General features: G+C 32.1%; 1 protein-coding gene across 2 annotated transcripts in view; it reads left to right on the top strand.

Moving 5' to 3' along the window:
* LOC130451019 (calmodulin-binding transcription activator 2) overlaps positions 1-25,268 on the top strand; it is a 525,122-nt gene that overhangs the window by 486,409 nt on the left and 13,445 nt on the right. Inside the window, exons 7-17 of one of the 2 annotated variants that reach the window (XM_056789816.1) lie at positions 3,952-4,087; positions 16,200-16,271; positions 16,521-16,712; positions 17,916-18,257; positions 18,387-18,754; positions 18,811-19,039; positions 19,174-19,507; positions 19,598-19,837; positions 23,976-24,202; positions 24,570-24,845; positions 24,925-25,250. In XM_056789816.1, coding sequence (XP_056645794.1) covers positions 3,952-4,087; positions 16,200-16,271; positions 16,521-16,712; positions 17,916-18,257; positions 18,387-18,754; positions 18,811-19,039; positions 19,174-19,507; positions 19,598-19,837; positions 23,976-24,202; positions 24,570-24,845; positions 24,925-25,250 — 2,742 coding nt within the window. Of the gene's footprint in view, positions 1-3,951; positions 4,088-16,199; positions 16,272-16,520; positions 16,713-17,900; positions 18,258-18,386; positions 18,755-18,810; positions 19,040-19,173; positions 19,508-19,597; positions 19,838-23,975; positions 24,203-24,569; positions 24,846-24,924; positions 25,251-25,268 lie in introns of both variants that reach the window. The other variant, XM_056789817.1, reaches the window with a different exon arrangement.

Below are 25,268 nucleotides of genomic sequence, written 5' to 3'. Positions count from 1 at the left end.
GTTTCTAAAATAACTTTTTGATTGCGAATAATATCTGTCTTGGGTTACGTTGAGGTTTCATCTTCAACAGCTTAAGAGATCAGCTGTTTTGCGTAATGTAATATTCAGGAGATATTTGTTTTTGCCCCAAAATTCCTTTTGCATATTTTCAGACAACTTCCATTTCTGGATTTATTATGCATATATATAACAAGCATGATTAAAAGTGCAAGATAGCTCGAGAAAAATCTATGGTTTCTATAACTTAATGGTATCTAGAGTATTACACAGTATTTCCATTCTTTACCTTTTAGAATGAATGTTTATTATATCAGGAATCTTTCAGAAACTTATTTTTTTATTATTTTTAAAGTGCTCAGCTACTATGGCCACTTAGACAGATTAGATTACAATTATAATAGTATATAAATACATACATTAAAACGTTATCAATATAAAATTGTTCTATAGTTTATGGTAAAGTTTCACATCCCTTAGGAATTAAAGTACGAAAGAGATTTGCTCTGAGTCATTCAGGATATCTTTGTAATTAGGCTTGAACTAGAAACTGTAATCTTTGAAGGGCATATTTGTGACATTTAGACAAAATGTGCGTTAAAATGGAACTACAGCTAGTACAAATGGGTCTGGCGGTAGAAGACATTAGATCTCCATGGGTGAGTCTTGAGTGGCGGATTATTATCGTAAGGAAGTATTCACGTTTTGCTGCCACGCTATTCTGGTTTTTCTTTTAAAGTGGGATTCCAAGTCCTTATGGATAGTTATAATGTTAGTAATGGTATGAGTTAAAATACTTTTTGCCTGTTGGTCCGCTAGCCCACTACCTGCATTGCCATTGTGGGAAGGTAACCAGATGATAGTAACTGTTATTTTTTGGAATATGAGGTTGGTGGAGAGTCATGTATAGATTGAACAATAGGGTGATCGACTACTATATTTTTAATAGATGAGTCTGTAAATATTGCAATCTACTTATAAAAAGAGGTGATGAAATTGATGGCTTGTAGAATGCTAAATAGTTCACTTGTATGATCGCAGCAAGTTGGTGGAATTAGGGATCATTTGATTTATTTGAAGTTGTGACGTTGTAACTGCGCAGCATACTCGTGTTTCATTCATGGAGGCATCCGTGTATAAAATTGAATCAAATTTGTTACTAGTTATTATTTCTTTAAAAGCATTTTCCGATTTCTTCTTGGGTGTTGAGTGTTTGTCGTATCCCGTGAGGATAGGAAGATCAAAAGTCCATAGTGAGGTAGTAGAAATAAGAAAAAGGCTAGTTTGTGACAGATCTATGCCGTCGATAAGCTGTAATAAAATAAATAGGATGGGTTCCATTAGTGGAATAGTTGATGGATGGTATAAATTTTTAATGGTAGTTATAAATACAGGCTAGACAAGTAGAAGGGGCTCTAATCCAAAGTGGGGGGGCTCATTAGCTTAATAGTTAAGACTTTCTATAGGGCTAGGGCTATAGGCACCAAGTTTAAAGGGTCTTGGTCAGATTTGGAGACAGTAATATAATTGTGATAAGCATAATCTAATTTCGAACGAATGAGGGTTCTATATTATTATATTATAAGATAATTTTCATCAGCTCCCCAGTGGTAATAGGAGAGTGTTTTGATAATGTTTAATAATTTATAGCATTTGTCTCTGATTTCTAGGATATGTTGACAAACTTATTAACTTTTTCTATAGACAACATTTTCTTTAGTAATGCGACTAATTTTGGATAACCTGCTGTGTTAATTATTTGTGTTGTTCTCAGCTTCGAAGATTTGGCCCATAGAGAAGATGGCTTCATAGTTTTGTAGGTCATTATGAGTGGCAGTTTGAGCTTTTTCTAGAATCTCTGTGTTTTTATAATTCCATCACAAAACATATATATTCTAAGGTAAAGTTAAGGTTAATGTTTGATTGCAAAAATTGACAAAATGACATGACATAATATTTATTTTTATAACGCAACTTGAGAAATTGTATAATGAGTGACAAATATTTGAGTGTATGACTGTTTTAATCCAAAATGTATCTCCTTGATGCTGAAAGCTTTTATTTTTTTTCAATTGACTACATTTATGCAGATAAACCAAATAAAATCGTACATGGATGGAAATTTTATTGCAATTTAACAATAAATTTGAGACATTGAAAAGAAGGAAGAACCACAGGAATGTCGAAATTTATGGGACAAAATAGTTTCACTTTGCTTTTGTCAGAATTATTATCACAAAAAAAACAGAAAGCGCAATGTTTTTCGTAGTCAACGCCTGTAGAGTCCGGATACGTGCAAACTATTAACAAAAAAATGTACATTCCAAAATAATAACAAAAGTGATTTGTCGAATGTGCTAGTTAGTAATGATGAAAAATAGTGAAAAAACTCCATACTTGTGTTGAAAAAAAAATACTTTATGCGAAGTTGTGTAAATGCATAATTCACAGGAATATAAGAATCCATATCTGTTCATAAAAGCTTAATTTAGTAGACATATTGAGTACTTCTTAATAAAAAGTTGATATATTTTCAGTTTCATAGGCGACAACTTTAAAAAGAAGGCTCACTAATAGTATATTGTGAAGCCGCGATTCCTTGTGCACTCATTGATGCGCTTAGGCTAACTTTGGATAAGGTTGTCAATATATTTTTGGGGTATATAATTCTTAGCTACCTCAACTTCATGAGAAAGAGAAACGAGAAAAGAAATATGTCGAGAATGCTTCAAATTTAATAGCCTGCGACGTGAAGTCTCACCTTTGCCTCTAAAGGAGACGAATAGTGATCTGCTTCCATATCCAATAACTCTCCATATTATACTCGTGTGTACGACACATAAAGCTCCCTCTTATACCGTGTATCCTGTCTTTCTCTAGTTCGTATTTTCGACTTTGCCTGACCACTTGTATCCCCCAAAAGCGGAACTCATCACTGAAGATGACCTGGTTCTTAGCTACTCCGATTTATTTACCACAGAATAGACGGCTATAACCAAATGAAAAGGAATAGAATATCATTCAGTGTTTTGCAATCTCAAATTATCTATTTCATATAGGGAAACATCCAGCAGCTTAAATTACAAAGATATTCATTTATCATGACTATGTATAAACTACTTCTTAACAGAGTTTAAATATTCTGGAAGGATAAAGCTCACATAAACAATTGGAACTGAGCGTGGAATAGAAATTTACTCAAGAACTAGATTGTAAAAAAATACACGTTCAAGAAGATGAAGTTGAGACGGTAAAAAAACGTCAAAAGCTTAAACAATTGAAATGTAAAAAGTGTTTGCCTTAAAAGTCATTTCAATCAACTAGAAATATGCCACGTTTTAGACTTACAGATAGCATACGTTAAGTCTACCAAACAGTTCAAGGTAATCTGCTCAAGAATTTCCCGTTGCCAAGGAATTAAGACAAATTTTGGGTTCATTATTAATCTAATTGGGGCCAGATATGGTTCTATTGTTTTCCATTCATAGAACTAGTTTTCTGTTTATAGTAAACAGATGAGTTGAGATGAAAGAAAAATTATTGGGCTTGGCAAATTTTTGTTATCTATTCTTAAATTATAATACTTTTTAATCATAGCTAAATGTAATTACCTTGTAATCACGACGCATTATTCTTTCAACTCTAGGTGGAAATTTCTTTTGTTATGCAAACAAAAGCTATTTGCTTAATTACTATTGTAAAATACTGGATCATTAATCTAAATGGAGACCATTGTACTGAACTAATTTCACAATTTTTCTATAAATTATATGTTGAAATAAGTGATGTTTATAACATCTATTTATGTATAACCGATAATTAACGATGATGAGTTCAGGTAATGAGTTGAAAAATTGTGTAGATTTTACTGTGTATTCTGCTATAATTATTATTAATTTTTTTTTATTTGCAGTAAGTCGAGACTCTCAAATTAACCAATGAATTTTGTTACAGGCCCAAAAGCGGTTCGATGTTATTATATAGCAGAAAGAAGGTTCGATACCGTAGAGATGGGTATTGCTGGAAAAAACGAAAAGACGGAAAAACTACGAGAGAAGATCACATGAAGTTAAAAGTTCAAGGAACGGAGGTAAAATTTTCATCGCATATTTTGTGGAATTCAGAACTATAGTACCGGTGTAGACGTGTACCGTGTAGTTTAACATTGACCTTTCCAAATATAATCTATACTTTATTCAAGAAAGAAAAATTATTTAAATGAATCCATCTAATCGGTAAAATTGATGTTATAATCAAAAAAGGAGAAAGTAGATTATAATCTATTCAAATACCATTTCAACATTATATCTAATACAGAATGTAACTAAACAAAAAGTTTCCTCAAATTGTTGAATCGTTAAGCGCGTAGAAATCAAGTCGAAAGAATAGTTTTACATTCCTAACTAAATTCTGTTCTTAATGAGTTGTCCATAAATGAAAATTCACTGTTTGGTACTTCCTTTGTCTCCATTTTCTGTCTTGTTTGCGTTTGTGTGTCTATTATTAGTTAAATTATATAATAACGTAGCTGAATAAGTCCTAATGTACAACGAGGATCTTCGAGAAGCATTTAAAAATAAACAGAAAAAAATGTGGAACTTGCTTATTATATATACCTTATCATTGTTTCTATAATGAACATATTGACGTTTAATTGACCAATTTCTATCTCTATTATACGAATAGACTAATGCTTTCATGCTACATATTATAACGTTTCGTTTGTGTTAGAGACAAACATTATAAATACAAATAAAATATAAATGTGATATTTAAAAGTTCGAGAACACATTATATTCAATATTTATACAGCTATAAAGTGAAATGAGCGTCAGTAAAATCTGAGATTGGATGCAGTGAATTGTAAAGGAAAATATCGTTCGGATTTAGTTCCGGAAATTAAATTTTTTTCACCATTTCATTTAGGTTATGTTAGTTATTACCGTATATATATAGGTTAACGTTCAGTTGAAATTAATTACATAGATGATCCATACTATTGATGTTGAATACAATATGGATTATCTATTTTCAACTCACGAAACAATCTTATGTATTATGTATCTAGTACAAGCTTACATATAGTAGTTACCTTGGAAATAATTATGAGCTTTTTCTAAAATAAATATCTTTTAACGTATAAACTAAAGGTTTTATCAACATTATTTACAGCACAAACCGGTCACGTCTACAGCTTCTTAAAACCTATCGAGGTATAAATCGTGAGGTGTGCTATAATCCTTTTTTGGTTGATAGATATGGTTTTAAATATACGCCAGGTTCTTCGTTCAAGCACTATTGCATCCGGAAGTTGTTGGTGTGGAGGTTGCATTTCTGTTCTGATAGTTCTCATGAAACTATTTCGAGCTGATGTAATAAGTCAAGCCTTTGATTAAACTCGTCTATATATTGTGCACAGTTTCTCCAAGCATATGGAGGCGCTTGTTTAGTAAAGTGGAATTTATATAGCCGATGGCTACTCTAGAGTTTCGTTTGAGCCATGATTTGTTGTAATCCTAAAACCCAACATGCGGAACTAAAGCTTTTTGGTTCTAAATGGTTAAATTGATGAACATGTTCTCAATGTAGTTAGCACGACAATTTTCTACTCAATATCAATTTTTGTAAGATGCTTCTAATGTCAGGATGTAACAAGGAAATTGTCAATTCAAATCACAGAAACTTCACTTGCTTATTTGATCCTCTGATAATCAATATCTAGGGTAAATACACATACTCGAGGAATGAAGAAGTACAAGACAAAGCGAATACATTAAATGAGTTGTTCTTTGTGAGTTGAATTCCGAGAATATTTTCAAGTATCATGATCCTCTTATGAATTTTCTTAATTACATACAAACAACCCAAACTCCTTCATAGCTTGAAACTTTTTTTTTCAATTTAGTTGAGAAACTTACCTATAGTTCAAGAAAAAAATTAGCTCAAATGCGAACTTTTCAACATATTACTTTGAACTGTATGAAACAGATCTGAATTTCGGAATCGAAATCGGAATTTTTTGTAATCATTCCCGGTTAATAAATATATAATAAATAAATATATTTGGACCTCGAATATAGAATTTTGGATTATTTTGGATTATCAATATTTTATGAAATGATAATGGAATTTATAGCTGACATCAGGTTTTCTGTTGACGATTATAAAATTTAGAATTAATTGGGATTTACGGCAATTCACATCAATTTTGACCTCCACGTGAAGAAGTTGATAAACAATGTGTGAGTGTGAAACGTAAATTGAAAACCTTAAGTCTTGCTAAATGCTGGAAGTAAAGCATTAGTGGGCCATTGTTACAAGAAAAAGCTGGAACGTATGCGAAGTATTTATCTAGTGATGGATGGCGTAGGCATGACTTTGTTTTCAAAAAAGTTTGTGGGAAAAATGCAAGTGTAAATCTTGCAGCTTGCAACAAATGGACAAGCAATAAACTGATAGGTTTGTTACGTGATAACGAGCCTGAAAACATCTTCAATGCAGATGAAACGGGTCTATTTTTTAAATGTTTTCCTGATTATGAAAATAAGTTGTTCTTATTCATGTAAATTATTTTACGTGGTAGACCAAAGTATAAGAAACCAAACCAATCATTTCCATGAGAAACTGCGTTATTGCCAACAATTCTTATTTACTTGTATGTACTTTTTCATATAAAATGAACACGGTAAATCAGATCAGATGTTTAAAAATAAATACATTTTCAAACCGGTTGGAAAGGATCAGTTAGGATGAAATTTTCGCATTCCCTAATTCCCTTTAATTCCAAAAGACTGAATCGTTACATCTGTCGACGTAAAAAAACTGTAATGCTTTCAATTCAGACATTATGAATGAAAGCTTTTGTTCAACATTATCGAAGATCCAAATAAAGACGTATCTTATGCTTTTCAAAGCTTTGCAGGGTTGTCCGTTGCTTATAGAGTTTATTGGTGTTATTGGTGCATTGAGTAAGGATGCATTTAATACACATGTTATTATAAAGCTTCTGTTAATTATTGTGATATTTAATCATTCTACTATTTTACTTCATTATCGAAAATGACGCTATTTTTTTGGTTTGATTTGTATGTGTTAAAATGTGTGTCCAACGGTAAAAATTCATTAAAATTTTTTACACTTATATGACTGTGAAATATTATCTCAACATATTACCATTTAGCATCAACACATTAACAGGATTGTACTTTTAAAGTGCATGATCTCGTTTTTTGCCGACAAATTTTCAAGTTTATTATTTGCACATGTGTCTAAGTAGTGAAACGATATAAAGCAAAAGGCTTAATGATGCTGGCAAGTTTCCGACACACAAATAATAAAGGGAAAAATCATAATTACCATCATACGAACATTTTAATGAGAACAACATTTGTACGAGATCAAAAAAAACGCCACTCGTATTTTCCGGCATGGCTTGTAAATAAATGGAATCCTTAATTGAAATATGCATTTTTTTACTGGGCAAATCTTGAGTCCGCCTGGCTTCCTGTAAAATGCAGCAGTTTTCAAGTCTTAAAGAGATATATTACACCTGGTGTAATTCATTCGCGCCCATTAAACGGGGGTTAAAAAACCGTAAACATTTTTACGATTCTCAGATGAGCTTCTTGTGTTTTTGTTTTCGCTTTTTTATATCCTTAATTATATATTCCACCAACGCCGGCGTAAATCTGGTTGATTTAGGCTTACTTTAATTCCTTTTCTTTTTCACTCTTCTATCAGTAAGATATATTGGTCTACTCGCGGTTAATGTGTATTTTTCTTTAAATATCTGGGATAATGTGGCTTTTAAAAACTGAACCCTTTTTAAAAAAGATATGTCATTATTAATCACCATATTTATCCAATATAGTTTGTTGTTAGAGTTACAAAAGTTCTGGACAACAATAACACACCCCTACATTAAACCGAACTATTTACAATATTAAACACTACATTAACATAATTTATATAAAAATAATAAGAAACCAGTCAAACTTGCCCTTAAAATAACCTCCATGTATCGGCCCTCTTCAAGACACATTCACCTCCAAGTAGATCTTAAGGCTAACTCTATATCTAGACTTTTAAGCATTGAATGAGCATTAAAATATATTCCAAACAGTAAGAGGCATCTAATAATGATGCAGAAAACTGTATATTAAAACGAATGTAATTCATACTGTATTCGTGTAATTTTTTGTAGAAGCTGAAACCGTTAAGTAATTTTTTATCAGCGCCTTCGACCGATATATTTCCCCTTCGATTTGTAATAATAATAATCATTGATAATATCAATAATTATCTAGTTGAATGATTTGTGCTGTCTCTCCTTGGTGTCAGAGCATACATTAGAATAGGGGACAACATATATCTTCAATATTAACTATGATTTTCTATTCTGTTCTGTTTCTGTTTCTGTAGCAATTAGTATTGTTTTGTTAAATTGAAATAATTAAAATGAAATTGGTATGAAATTGGTATGAAAAGGCACTAACTCAAAATAATATATTATTCGCCTCAACTATTATTCTACAATTGAAAAAAAATTTAATCTTCACTTAAAAAATTCATTTTTGAACTCATTCTTCAGTTTCTTAAAACCGTTTTTATAAGATAAAAGTGGAATAGAACAAAATTTCAATGGTAGGTTTTTAGCACGCAAATGCAGAACATCTGGTCGTGACATTCTACTTCAGATAGTACATGAAACATTTTCAACAGGTGTTTTCGACTGCTGTCGCTTTTGTCGTTTTACCTTTAACTTTTTAACTTTACGAATGGTGATTCACTTTCGTTTTCCCTCTTAGGAATGTACATATATATACGGATGCGATTTTCTGGTGGTTTATTTTTGCTGTTTCAGCATACGGATTATGATTCAAATTCAAAATCGAAGGTAGTTAGGATACGGGGATATTTGAAAGTTTTGTTTGACTTCTCAACAATTTTAGGTAAAACTGGGATGCTCTATACTACTGATAAAACTGAAAATACTGTTATTTTCACAATATGTATGTCTATTTAGAACCGCAAGTCTAAAAAATTCATGCCTTGGTATATTTCTGTTTCCCATTTCATCCGCTCTTTAGATCAGCTTCTCTAGGTTTTATTTTTGTGTTTTTATTTGCTTCACCACTTCATACCTCGTCCGTCTATCTCACTTTTGATCTAATTATTTTTCTTCTTCATTCAATCCCACTTTTCTATTTTTCTATTATCTTTTTAGATACTCTTTCATTAACCTTTCATTCTATATGACCAATTAGTCTTCTCTAGTGTCCTTTTTGCCATTCTTACTATTTCAGGTCAGTGGAATAATTTAAATTTTAATAACATAGATGAATTGAAGGGGAGGACACAGTTATGAGCGAACGGCACAGCGTTGATTAGTGGAGATTTGAGACTCGAAGATCGTTCGCCCTCAGGTCCTCCACGTACGTGAGATATTGGGGTTACAAGAGAATCAGTAGAAAATCAACCAAGTGCCAGCATTCACCGATTATCGGACTCCCTTGGAATTTCTAAATGATTAGATAAGATCTATAAAAGTTAACGAATAGTGCCGAAATTAAAGTGAAACGTCTAGTAGAGGTGTTTAAACAGTCGTTTCCCTGCCGAAAGATTTTTACTTGCGATGAAAAATGGATTTATCTAAACAACCCGAATATGGAAAAGTAGTGGTTAGACAAAGGGCAATTACCAAAATCCGTCGCAAAGATAGGTCCGTTTGAGAGGAAAATCTTGTTGGGAATCTGATAGAATTATGAAAGTTTAGTGTACTTATGAGGTTCCATCGGTGAATTATTCAGGTATATTTAACCGAAAGCGGGCTCCCTTACTACAGGACAATACTAAACCACATACTGCGAAAGTTACGGGGAATAAGATCGAAGTTGGTGGTATCGAACTCCCACCACATCCAGAATTTATTTCAGACTTTGTTCCGTTAGATTAATGTTTATTAAGAAAAAAAAACTTGTGGAACGTTTGATTAAAACCATATTCAACCTTCTTTTTATATGTTCATTTAATAAACAAAGTGAACATTGAAACCCGGCATTATTTATGAGAAGCCCTCTATACATGTTAATGAGGCAATTGAGAGAGTTAATTTTTTGGAATAATCGCTTATAATAGTTTAATCTCCGAAGATATGTTTATAAAATTTTTTAATATGACGTGTATAATATACATCAATTGTGATTTTCTGGTTCTAGAGATATGCATTGTTTTACAAGACACGAAATATCTAATTTTCATTTGTACTCCAAAATAAAATTGACACCAGTAACAGCGAGATTAAAGCTTTCGGATTGATAAAAACACAGTCCTATGCCTGCCTCCCTTTTTTCTTTTTTTTTTTTTTTGTTTTGAACGCGTGACATGACAGTGTGATTTAATCAAAGTCAGCTCGTTGGAGCCGTATGAATTTAAACTGCCTTATTACCGAACTCCATATGTGCTATATTAGATTCTATTGTTGAATGGGAACGATATGGCGTATATAGCATCGGCTAATAATTCCGTTTTGTATTATACGGGTCGTATTTTCTTGAAGTTAGTCATTCGGAAAGACAAGCATTTTGTTTAAAATTCATTGAAAAAAAAACATCGAGGTTGGCACGTTTCTCATTCATAAATATCTACTAAAAGAGTATATAAGTGAATAAATAGGTATTCATAATTTTTTTAGAACTAGGTTTTACTAAGTTGGAATTTCTGGAACCGTTGGCGATATTCATACCGAATATACACTGTTGATACTACTACTACACCAACACTAACAATTACATTGTCTGACGCGCGTTTCGATAACCAAGTTATCGTCTTCAGAGACTGAAAGTAAACTAAAATCTAATAACTTGACTTACCTGTTTTATACTAAATTTTCCCACCAATAAGCCACCTACCGCGAAAATTAATTCCAGCGGGAAAAAACTCCTTGTTTATTCTTTGACTACTAAACTAAAGAGTGGGCTGTAAGGAATTTGCCCTTTGTCCCTATTTAAGCTACTCTTACATCTAGCAATTTCAATGCTCTCAAATGCATCCAATAATTTATGATTGGATACATTTTTACATTATTAATATTTATACAATGATTGTGACTGGCAGCGTGATCGGCAATACCTGATTTTCCGGTCATTAGATTTTAGTTTACCTTCAGTCTCTGAAGACGTAACTTGGTTATCGAAACGCGCGTCAGACAGTGTAATTGTTAGTGTTGGTGTAGTGGTGGTGTAAACAGTATATATTCGGTACTAGGTTTTGCATTCAAATCTCTAAATTTCTGTCGCAACTATTGATAGATTTTAATATTTTTTTGGCCTCTTTGAACTTGAATAAACAAAACCTATTACATATTAATATGTATTTAAATATTTATGTTTCATCACCGACCATCAAATAGATCCATAAATACGTAGATTCTTCCTCGACTGTATCTAGTACAGTAATTAGTATTAAAGGAAAAAAATATCGAGCTGACAATGACTTTCTAATGAAAATGAAAACAGACGGTCTCGTTCTCAATACCGTGAGCCTCAATTGACAACACTTGTTGGAGTAGCAGTAAATTATATGCGATTCGTTCGTGATTTATTATCTACATTTCTCTATTTTGATGCAGTTTATTGAAGGAATCGAATAAAATGGTCACGATATTGACATTGGAGTTCACGGTTAACCGATACACTAAGCTTATTTTTCCCTCTCTATTCAGTATTTGGTAATATTCCTATAACATTTTAATTTGAATTCTGAGATTAATTATTTTTTAGCCCTTTTTGTATAGATAGTTGGTACAATTCTAAAATACACACACATTGTATTCAACTTAATCAAGAACTAAATCGTGAGCTGGAGAAGCTTCTTGAAACCATTAAATTTGTTTGCGATTACAATTTATTACTCGTAGGTCCTTTTTTATATGGAGCGTTATCCATCGTGATACACTGCTTTATCATAATAAAAAATTATGTTTCTAAAATAATAATTTGCAGTAATAGTTCAGAAATAGGGTTTACTAACGTCAACGACTAATGGTAGATTTGGAAAAAGCAACATGACAGTATTTTTAGAATAATTAACAAAGGAAAAGTATCTGTTTCACATATACCTAATTGAAACATGCCTCTTCTAAAATTCGTTTCTCAAAGAATGATGCATTCCCGAAAGAACTTTCATCCGATGGGATCATAATTCTCTACCCTACTCCCACGGGTTTGATGAAAGCGTCTGGCTATCCTCTTCTTTTTTCGATACTTTATTCCTTTTTTTCCTATTTCGCATTGGGTGTGCGTTTCTAACAGCGTTTAGAAGAGGTAAATTCTTAGTCAACTCATCTCGACTTTAAAATGTGTATCCACTTTCCGCTCTTTTCTTCTTTTTATCCTCAATGTTGGTCATACTCCAACTCCCGCATCGGCTGAGGTGGGTCCTTTACTACTACTACTACTACGTGTATTTTCACACATCATATGAGTAAAGAGGGCCTTGATGAGGTGGAACTTGGTCTGTAATTTCGAAAGAGTGTCGTGTATCGCTTATGTTATATATGTATCAGAAAATGCTTGTATCCAAGATGCCAGATAATCTCGCATCATCAAAATGAAAACTAGTGATGTTAGGAGTGTTAGATTGAGCGGAGCAAAGCGTTCATAACCACAACAGTCAACAGGTAACGTGAGGACGAGTATTGTTTCATCAGCACAATTCAACGACCAACAGATTGCGAAAATTGATCAGGTCTAGCTCCTATCTATTTACATCTCTCTAAAAGATGTCCTAGGAAAAGATATTCAAGCAATCGTGCTACCCACCTTACAGAAAGCTTGCAAAATATTGCATATTTTTTCAGTTGGAATTTTCACTTTATTAGCTATTAGGGCACGGAGTTTATTAACTATATCTAGAGTAGTTACAGTAAATGACACTAAGTTCATATGGCCTATTTGGAAGACAGAAAATTACTTATTATCAATGAAAAAAAAAATTATATCTTGTTAAAACATCTCTATCAAAACTATTATAGGAATTCATTAATTTTGTGGACATTAGAATCATCATAAAAATAGTTTGATCTCTTTTAAGGATATCCTGCGGAAAAAATGAAAAATGTTTTTCAATTTGTAAAAATCTGGGTCCTGAAAGATAACCACTTCATTACACTTGCTACAAAGAATAAACATAAAGAAAATAGACATAAAGGATTATCTCAAACTTCGCAAGTTATCTGTCGGAACTTTTCATGCAGAAATGAGTATCTATAAAGATTAATGTCTGAGACTGTACTATGTAAACTTCTTCGTCTTCGTGAAGTTATTTATTTGAAACTTCGATAATCTACAAAAAATGCTTTGGAGAGCTCAATTCGTACCCAACGATCGACGTTTTTTAGAATGAAAAGATTTTGTTTACGTAATATGTTTTCAACGACTTTATTTTTGAAATAATCTCATGATAATTCCTAATGGTAAGTTATTGCTTTCAATCTGAGGCTATTTCCTAAAAACGTACACAGAAAAAAATATTTATTGTCATATATTAATTCACCATATTAGTGTTAACAAAATCTCTCATGTTTCTACTAATGATCCTTTGATTTTGTTTAAATACATCAAACAAAACAGAAATGAGATCAATTAACTATGATAAATAAATATAAAACCTGAAATTGATGTTAAGTATATAAATAATATTGTTTGTTGTGAAGTATACTTGTTTAGAAGATCTTCAAACAAGGCACAACGCGCGATAATAAACATTGAACTGGATCAGTAACTAACCCAAAATGAGTCTTAGAACTGAAGCACGAGAAATAGCAATTTTTTCAAATTGGTTGGATCAAGAACTACAGGAAAATTAGCCACCATACGTAGGATTTTTAAAAATAAGATGACCCAGACATGGGATTAAACATTTGTGAGATTATTACCAAATAAATTACCAAATACATAAATATGCCCAACGTAAGGGAGTGGTATCATAAAAATGTATCCGTTTTAGAACAAAAAACCACTGATTTGTGGCATCTCTGTACAATCAGTAATTAGTTCTATGATAGTACATATAGTAGATTCCAACTAGTTCACAAATAAGCATGGAGAATTGTTTTTGAATGTATTTTGTACCCTTGAAAAACATAATACAAAATCATTGATAATTAATTTTCCAAAATATTCAGATCTCAAATCACCTAGATCAGCTGAATTAAAGGGGATTGCAATGAATAATCTGGTACATCCTGTACACCCTACTGAATAATGTCAAATAAACGTTAAAAAATAATCATGAATTCCTTAAACAATACCTCAATTGTTCGCAAATATTTCTATTTCAGAACCTCAAATAGAGACATCAACGTAATTGTGTAAAATATTGTTCTAGCGATTATAACGGTTTCAGTGAACTTATTTAGTTAGATAAAAAAATGGAAAAAGTAGTAAATAAAAGCACAGCATTTCAATCAAAAAAATAATTTCTCGTTCATCGTTACATTTCCTAATAAAGAGAAAATAAATTGAAAATTGTCACCAGCTTGCAGTGCCCGTGAAACAAATTTAAAATATAAAACTCGGCGCATTTATTGCATGATAAATTACAAAATGTTGGAAAACTTAATTCGATAATGAATGAGGGTTATGAAAAGCATTCATTATGACGCCGATGTTGAACAAAATTTGTCTATATTTCTGGATGCGTTTATAATATGCATGAATAAATGACTCTTTTTTTAGCTATTAGTTATGTGTGACATTATATGCAGAAATTAACAGGCTGTTATTTTCAGTTAACAAATTGGTTGAGTGATTTGGTATATAGGTTCATTTTAGCTCACAGGTGTATTCATTTTTTAGCGAATTTGCTAAAAATGATTACTTGGTACAATATAACAGTTATGTAAGTTTTTTGAACGATTTGAAATAGTTCAAATGAGATTTGAATAGACGGTTAATCAGCAATCTATTATACAGTGCCATACAGTCAGCTGTTTATTTAGTTGCGAAAAGTTTGTCTGGCGATGGAAAACATAGTTAAGTAACGACTTTACTTTAAATTGTATGTTTCCAATGGAATTACGACTACGAAATCATTGAAAATGTTGTAGAAACAGTGGAAGAAAGTAGTCGAGTCGTGAAGTCGTGGAAAATCGCCTCATGCGAGTGGTACATCCACCTCCGTTAATGATGGTAACATTAAAAAAGTTGAGGGAATGATGTTCGAAAATCGTCGTGTCGGCAGCAAGAGATGGTATAAATATATATATATATATATATATATATATATATATATATATATATATATATATATATATATATAAATATATATATATATATATATATATATATATATATATATATATATATATCAAAATCGAGTATATATCGCCCTACATTCCTCAAACCCATAATTATTAAGGGCGAAACGAGGGCTTAAAAATGAGCCGACACCAGAAAAACTACGTCAAAAGTGGGCGAAAATCAAAGTGATGATCAATGAAATTCGTCGTAAAACATCAGATAATTTATGGAGATTTCACCACGAAGATGCGTCGGCACATTCCAATATGATTGTGACAGATTTCGTAGCCAAACACTAAACGGGAATCATTCTAAATCTACTGGCTGTTTTCGAATATCTGGAATTTCCATTAATCAATTAATAGTTTGTTGGTAAATCTTTTTATTAAAACTACTTGCATTTTGATGGTTGAAGACAAAGATTTAATGTCGTCGTCAGATATCGTTCTCGTCGCGCTCCCGGCAGATAAAGCATGAAAGTATATTTATGTACATCATAAAATGAATTTTATACATGGTGTTTATTGGGCTAGGATAATGTAGCACGTGTTTATAACCTGGAATTCATATAAATTTACAATTTAAAAAAATGTCTCAAACAATAGATTAGGTCAACAAAAAGTAACAACTGTTCCTTTAAATCCTTCAAATTCGTAAGTTAATCGTGGAAGTTATCTGAGGTTACCAAGTCAGCTTCGTTCTGACATTCCCCTACTGGGATTCATCATTTTATTTCACTTCTTACAATTAGTTAGTATCGCATCATTACTCTTCCATCAAACATCTTAGAATTTATACCTCGGCTTCTTTAACGCAGAGAATTTTATATTTAGATTCTCGTATTTATTTGGATTCTAATCAAAACTCGACAAAAAATTATTTCAAATATTTTTGTTTCAGTGCATCTATGGATGTTATGTACATTCAGCTATTTTGCCTACGTTCCATCGCAGATGCTATTGGCTGCTTCAGGTAAGATGACGTTCTTCAATAGTAAATCCAATGTTTGTTTTATCAAATAATTATATAGGTAATCAATTGTAACAACATTCATTAAATAAGATCTATTGTAATATTATCCTGCTATACTAATTTCTAATTTCTCATTATGTAACACAGAAAAAATTATCTTCGCCAATTATATTATTCCTTTGAAAATGACAAGGAAACTGACCAAAAAGTTAAATTAGTGTGTTTACTTTAAGATAATTGTTGTTTTAGAACCCAGACATCGTTCTTGTCCATTATTTGAACGTTCCTTACCCAGACGATAACAAACTGGCCGTTATAACCCCAAGTTTGGCCCTCTGGGCCGATAAAAAGGAATGGACCAAGGAAGAGCTAGTATCACAATTAAAACCGATGTTTTTTAGCGAGGATGAACCGGATATTAACAACGAACTAGAAATATCGGTAAGTTACCATAATTATTTAATTAAGTAAAACATTTGTCTCACTGTCTTCTCTACTTCAACTAGTTATAGTTTTTATAATTATTCATAATTATTCATTCAATGATTTTTCATTTGCTCAAACCATCATCATAGGAATTGGATCATTTGTATTCTATGTATATTAATTTGAAGAAGTTGATGATTCTGTTTTTATTAAACTCATTTACGTCGCCTTCATATTTATAGAGTATTAGAGCATATGTTTTCAGAGAGTAGCGTTGATCCAAACACACCTTGGCTGGAAAAAAGGTTTTAGAAAGTCGTTTTCCCCGTCTGCTTTCTTTTTTGTCCAATTACTCTCTCTAAGAACATTTTCATGAGCAATTGATTTGATTGACTTCTTCTTTCCACATTAACAACGAATAATTCCTTTCAAATACAGCCAAGGAAAAATTTTTTTCGATTTTTGTACAAACCGTCATCATTAATGGGATGATCATGACACCAATACGAAGACGTGATTTAACTTCAACGGAGTACGGCAGGAATTTAAAACTTTCGAAACACACCTTTACAACATTTGATTTTCATTTGCTCGTAAGTATAGAGATAAGGGTCAAAATTGTCAAACCAAGGTAAGGCTCGATTCTTGTTTACTGAAAGGTTATCCCCATAAATTAATATCACTCATCTTCTTTCCTTGGAGTGTTGTTTCTACTTTAAAATTGATAAAAAGTTGTGATTGTAAGTGAGAAGTTTGGGAATATTTTTGTCATACAATTGATTTTCATTTTTAAAAGGCTAAGATGTTAAATTTGTTAAAAATTAAATAATTAAAGAAATATTTCAAATATACACGGGGTCGGTAAGTTATGTAATTTTGGAGGAGAATTTTGTCAGGAAGAGCTAGTAAACAGTAACAGTTTTGTGGTAGTTGCAATGGAATATTGTTGATATTTATCTCTTAAAATACGACCAGCGCTTTGTCTTCATTGACATTAGATACCCAGTTTACTGAAAATACTCAAAATCTTACTCTTTTATTTTTCAATGTTTTTAATTTGTGCAGCACTGATTAGAAAATGTAGAAGCTGAAATTTTGATACCTTTTCTAGTAATATTTTCTCTCTTAAATCCTAAATATCGATATAGAAAAATTGATTCATAACCCATTACAACACGAACATTCTTCATAACTCGTGGTTAGAATTTCAAATTACAGACTGCCGAAACAGTGGAAGCCATTGTAAGTCAATTAATGGAAAAACAACGGGTAGCCAGACAAGCAGCTCTAGTCAAACAATTAGAATGTGGGTGTCCGGATTCTACATGCGCCGATGGAAAAAGCTGTTCGCATCCAATGAGGCGGATTACTGCTGCCAAAGAGGTTGTTAATTCGCCTTTACAGAGTTCTAGTTTGAATTCAAGACCACTAAGTAATTCAGATAATAATAATCAAGTATCTTCCACTACTGGCTCTGGTTCCATGTTGTTGGGCAACGGTAATTCACCTAGGGTCTATTCAAGAGACTCCAGAAATCAACAAGTTAAGGTAAAACAGCAGGTACATAATACTCCTCCTGATTTATATATGTTATTCAATTTATTTTGTTATTAGTGGAATTTATGAGTAACGTATCAAATTGTTTAATAGATATCTTATTAATCTCAAGATATCTTTTTTCCTTTTTAGGCAGTTCAGAACAACACAAACTGCTCATCTAGTTCAGGAAATACTCCTCCATTAGTACTAAGTCTATCTCAGATCCAAGGCGGCGGTGGTTTACTCATTCTCAACAGTAATTCGGGCAACAACAGTAACAACCATCAAAATCTAGTAAATCCGGTGTCAGTAGCAAACTTCGTTTGTAATTCTAGTCGTGTGATTCCCAAAGAAAGAACTAGTCATCTTGTACTTAAACAAGAAGTTATGGATACGAATCCCTCCTGTCTCCATGCATCTAAGCAGAATTCTAAAGCAGTACAAAGAGAAATGAAAATGGAACTTGGAGAAAATCATAGACAATCAGTTTTTCACGACGGAAATATGTATAATAATAGGTGGGAAATCAGAAGCTAACCATAATCAAATATTATATTCACATATTTTTTTCTAGAAATCCCCATCAACAATCAGAAGTAGTAATGTCAAGTGCTCCATCAACTCCTTCAAAACACATGGATACAACCCAAGAAGACGTTGTAGACGAATACAAACATCAAAATTTCTGTAACGAAACAGTGGTACTACTAGGTACAGATTCTAGTGGTTCTCTTGTTAGTAAGAGTGATGGTTCTTCCATTATAAATGGAGGGTTCTTTAATGAAACTTTAGATCTATCGCAGGTTAGTTAAAAGATAAATCCGTACTTTGAATGTATCTAGTCTAATTCTTGAATCAATTGTATCAAATCTTTTTCTTAACTAGTTTATTACCTTATATCTATTTAAATATAGATTTTTCAAAATTTCTATTATAGGTTAGGCCATACTATCAATACCTACATCTGTTCCAGGAGGATATTCAAAGAACTCTCTCGGCCAATATGCCATTGTGTTCAACTGAACTAACTAATCAAAACTCTGCTTCCGAGACGAATGGATCTGAACATCATCAAAATAAACCGCAGTCCCAACAACAACAACCTCTAAGTAATGAAATGAATCCGATGGACTTTATAGACAGTTGTGATGTAGTTGTATCACCGACACATGTTGTTGATGACGACGTATTCGTTAATTTAGATGCTTTTGATATGCTCGGCGAATTTCCAGATTTAGAAAGCTTAGATTCTGGACATGCCGGACTCTTAGGTGAGCCAGTCGACTCAACAAACATTGAGTATATTTTTCTTGACTCACTAAAAGTGAGAACTTTCTACTAATATGAGTATTTAATTCCAGATGTTAATCCGTCCGAAAATAGAATTAATATTAAGTCACAACCTGAACAACAAAACAATCAGTTGGAAGGTTCGGCGAAAATAACCGACTATTCTCCTGAATGGGCTTATCCAGAAGGTGGTGTCAAAGTTTTGGTCACAGGTCCATGGCACTCATCTGGACCATACACCGTACTTTTCGATACATTCCCTGTACCGACCACTTTAGTCCAAAGTGGAGTGTTAAGATGTTATTGTCCAGGTATGTTATGTATGTTACTTATGATAAAATGTAGACATGAAAATATCATAAAAGAGAAAAATGAAGCCAAAATATTAACTGATAAGTTTCTCATTGCGAATGATTTCGAGCTAATTGTAAATATTTGTCTTTTGTACAAATTTTAACTTACTACTACTATAATAAAGCAATTTTCAATTAATAGATGCTTTTTTGATCTATTAATATACGGATCTCTCCAGAACAGAACAGAATATAATAGAATGATGCGATTTTATGGACTTTTATGGATCAATAATTATAATACAGAACTACCTAACAGCTTAAGTAGTTGCAATTGAAATAGATGATTGAATTTTCACATTAAATATAAAATTTAAATTTGAAAATATATTTTCCTAAACAACAGTTCACAAACTAAGAATATGTTATTCACCGGTTGACTGTACTCAAACTAATGGTGAGGGTAATGAATATAATTGAGGAGACTCAGATTATTATATTTATGTTCAAATGAATAGATTCAGATTTCCACCTATTTACGCTGGAAATATTTCATTAGAAATTATTTTCCAAGACCGAAAGATCATACATTATAGTAACAAAAGATTTGAAATAAGGCTAACTAAATATATACAATATTTACATAATAATATATGTAGTTTTTAAGGAGAGTGAAAACAGCTTTTATCATTAAACTTATTCCATATTTGAGTACAATACAAGAGAATGTAAAGTATAACAATCTACTACCTACCTAATGGTTATCAAAATATAACTCATTCTAATTAACAATTAAAATTTAACATTCCTACTTTCTTTGACATAATCATTTAATATTTTTGTTTTGAATGTGTAAATAACATTACTTGATAGAAATCGGAATCAAATAGTGTGATTTAAATTTTTGAACAATTTAATTCCATTATGACATATGTGTCAGGACTCCATTAGACAGAATAAAGGAAAATAAAATCATGCAATAAATAAATTGATAAATTATTTGTTTGTCACGCGATTAAAAATAATTCAATTCCCAATACAAGCTCATTTACTGTTTGTATTAAACGTCCATGCCATGTGTATTTTCCACACCTAACGACATACGATGTGCAGCAATGAAGTTCCGGGAATTTATCAAAAAAAAAAAACAAGCAAATAAAGTTTCTAACTAAATTTTGTTATCACCTTCCCAATCATCTCCATTCAACTCTACACAACGATCCAACGTTATTCACAACACTCCAACTTCTGAAATTATCCCGTTTAGAATCACGTTTACTGCACCTGTTAGGCGTGACATCATATTGGGGGATGAAAAATGTTTCGGGACCAAACTCTTGCACAATCAATGAGGCATTTCAGGATGCTAACACAGAACTCCTCTGTTCCTGCTGACAGTGTCCCAATTAATGATCCCCTGGTTATCGAAAAAAAACAATTAACATATACATATCTATCGTATCTATGTACTTACAACTATTATGAGTTAATTTCACTTCAAACTCTCAATGTATTCTATCTTCCATAAAATAACCACTGATACATCCAAAACCCCAAATGGAGTTAAGGCTATTGTTATCACTTCTCATAAACCTCCTTTGGAATATAAATTATCCGACGTAAGCTCTGTATAGAAATATATGCTATCCTCCAAGCTTTGATTAAAATTCAATCACCAATCCTTCAAAAAACTGTAATAATGACAAACTCCTTAAATGCCCTGAGCTCATTGAAAAATACTCATGAAAAAAACCCTCTTGAACTACAAAATAAGATGTTTTTTGGCGGTGTCGTTTCACCTAGAAATACTAGGAAACGAAGAGGCTGATAAACACGCAAAAGACGCTGCGATGTACTTACATAATAATGAATAGTGCGATTCATAGTGACGTGAAAGCCTACATCAAAATGAAATGTTCAGTGGTCAGCTGAGTGGCAAGGATCATTTCAAAAATAAGGACAAATAAAGGAAAGTGCTGGACAGTGGCTGCGAATATGCAGTCATCGGCCAAAACAAGTCATAGTAACCCTTCTAAAAATAGATCAAATTAAAAAAAAAACGTCTGAATATTTATCATGTGGAAGTAGCAAACCGATGTGTACAGCTTGTAACCAAGAACTGACTGTAAAACATATACTATTAGAATTTACATTATACACATCGCAGCAATGTAATTTTCAAAATGATATGAACACCCTACTAGGAAAAAATTGCGACGTGGATAATAATATGTATAAGTATTCGCTAAATAGAACTCTATTTTATTGTGATCATATTATCACATCCATCGCTAATAATTAACATGATTGATGCGAAAATGTAAAAAAAGTTATTGTGAGTAATTTGTGAAATCCTCGTTCTCTGTCAATGAGCTTGAACTAACCCTATATTGGTAGTGTACGGCAGCGTTTGTTCTCTTATTTTTCCATTTATCTGACTTTTTGAGAAATCTTCCCCTAAGCAGCCAATATATAATAACTGAAGATACTATTTTTAAGAATTATCTAAGAATGCTAGTAATACGGATATATAATTTATCAGCTTAAATATATGAAAAAATATATCAAATAATTAAACCAAAAGCGACATCCCTAACATACTTTTTAATACCTTTGGGAATTATGACGAAAGAAAAAATTAAAAGAATTCTTTGATGATTGAATAAAGTTCTACCATAGCGACAGGCGTGCAAAGGTCTCCACGTTCACGGAGAGCGAGTCAAGCAGGGAGCGATTTCTAACGAAATGTAATAAGCGGCGCCCTAACTGGAAGATAGAGCACTCGAGAGACATGGCCCGAGAAATCGTGTAGTCTAATAGGCCTTGTAACCTGGTAAATACCAAGAATAAGTACAAAGATACGTATTAAATATATATCGGAAATAAATAATCAGGAATAATTAGTAACTGTAATTAAATCCATTATGCTCTTTTTATATATCAGTATATTATTCGAGGAGCCAGTAATAATGATTATTACTCACTAAAGGATGATTTTTGCACCACTAGCGTAACAAACGGTGTAATATACTCGCAAATAGAATACTATACTTCATAATCTATCAGGAAAAAACAATATATTATAATTTTTGACATGATTATTATAATTACTACTTACTTATGAAATTTACAGGTGGATTTTTTTAACCGTCATATTATAACTTTTACTTTTTTCAGTATTTCTACTTCTAATATTGTTAACTCTTTCTACAATACCGTTAATTACTTCCACAAGTTTTTCCTTGCTCTTTTTTTTACAGCTGTGCATTTAACATTCTGGTAATTTAAAAATAAAGAGTTTGATGTGGCCTGAGGGGGTGGCAGAGAAAAATTTTTTCTACAAATCACCTGACATAATAAACGTTCTAGATGTCTTTGTTGAAGTCGTTGTAATCTTTTATATCTTCGTTCGTGCAGCCATTATTAATGCAACCTATGCTAACCACCAATGATATATTGTCAAATTCCATTTTTGATGACACACTTTGGTCAGAAGAAATTAATGATCTGGTACTTCTTTGAGAAATTTATTCAGTTCCTACGGTGTAAAAGTATTTTTTTGGTTGATATTCTTCGGGCTGGAGTTTCAGGAACCCTTGGAGCTTCGTATAATTTTTCAGATGGATGTTATGGTGAATATTCAGGGTAATTTTTGGTATTGAGTAGAAAACCTATAGTGAGAAGAACTTGTACGGCTTGTTCAATCCAGAATTTAGTTACTCGTGATATATGTATACTGTTACTCATTTCGACTTCATCAAAAGCAGACGTACCAGTATTCATCTAGACGTAAAGCAAACACAACTCAAGATAAAAATTGTCAAAATGCACAAAATTTTATTTTTTTAATTTAATTTTGACATGACAATTGATTTATATTATTTCACCAAATTGTTATTATTATTCAACTGTCATTACTTGTCAATATTCTTTTAGTAATTCATAAATGATAGGCGTTTATTACACTAAAATTGACTTTGATTTGTAGCCATAAATCTTGGCTTCATATATCTAGTATTGAAGTATTCAATTGAATTAAAAATCGAGAATTTAATAACTATTATATAAATTATTACATATTTAGTTCCATAATTTACAAACAATAGTAGTAGGTAAATATACACGAGGACATATATTTATCATCATATTCTTTCAGCACACGAAGCTGGTTTAGCAACTTTACAAGTAGCATGCGACGGCTATGTGATTTCCAACTCTGTGATATTCGAGTACAAGTTGCCACCAAGGGAAGAACAAGTGGCAGCACCTGAACCAAAAGTAGAAAGATGCAATGATAACTTACTTAAATTCACGCTGCTTCAAAGATTAGAAGCTATGGATGACAGACTACAGATCAAACAAGAACCTGTTGATAATGATGTGGTAATTTTTCTAATAATTTTATCACGATTCATAAATTAAAATTAGTTAATTAATAAGTAATTCTATGTAGTATGAAGGTAAAAGTCTTTGAGCATTAATTTTTATCTGTCATGTTTGATATAATCAAAGAAATATGAAGAATGTTCTCAATATAGATATCCACTTCCATTATACCTCTTCATAAAATTATATCGTCAGCATAGATTAAAAACTGTTAAATTATGTGTGAAATCATCCAACTTTTTACCAACGAAAGCAATATCAGACTGTAAAATATTTATGGTTCACATAAATAGAGTTTTTTCATTCGCTCCAGGTAGAAACCATCTGATTTCTTGCTCTAACGCACTTTTCTTGTTTTTTGTAGGTCGAGGATACAGCTCTTTTTGGACAACCAAATTTTGAAGATAGGCTGGTTACCTTTTGCCAAAATATGACGTCGAGAATATGGAGACACGGTGAAGAACTTAGTGTCTCATGGTTTGCCAGCCACAGAGGGATGACGTTGTTACATCTCGCAGCTTCCTTAGGTTATTCTCGTTTAGTATGCGCCATGCTACACTGGCGAGCCGAAAATTCGTCTTTGCTATTAGAAACTGAAGTCGATGCACTTAGTCAAGATGAAGATGGATTTACGCCATTGGTAAAGTAGCATTGTTTTCGCTATGAACGTTAAAACTTTTATATTTTATTGGATATCAAACATAAAATAATTTTTACAGATGTGGGCGTGTGCTAGAGGTCATATTGAAACAGCAGTAATGCTATATAAATGGAATCATAATGCTCTTTATATGAAAAACACCTCAAATCAAACCGCTCTTGAATGCGCTCGAGCTATTAACCATATGGATCTTGTTAAAGAAATAGAAAAATTGGAGCTGAGAAGAGATAAAGCTAATTTAATGCTACAGTCTAATCAATCCTCCACTGATGTGATGTCACCTACAGTAATATCGCCGGCTAGTTCAATTGGATCTCTAATTTCTATCGCTTCAACTAACAAATCTCATGATGGCGTTTTTTTAAGACCTGGGGCAGTCACAAGGTAAGTCAGTACTGTAAT

This window comes from Diorhabda sublineata, chromosome X, assembly GCF_026230105.1.
Source record: "Diorhabda sublineata isolate icDioSubl1.1 chromosome X, icDioSubl1.1, whole genome shotgun sequence".
NCBI lineage: Eukaryota > Metazoa > Arthropoda > Insecta > Coleoptera > Chrysomelidae > Diorhabda > Diorhabda sublineata.
The sequence above is the reverse complement of the archived record's forward strand: the minus strand, read 5'-3'. Positions and strand labels throughout refer to the sequence as shown.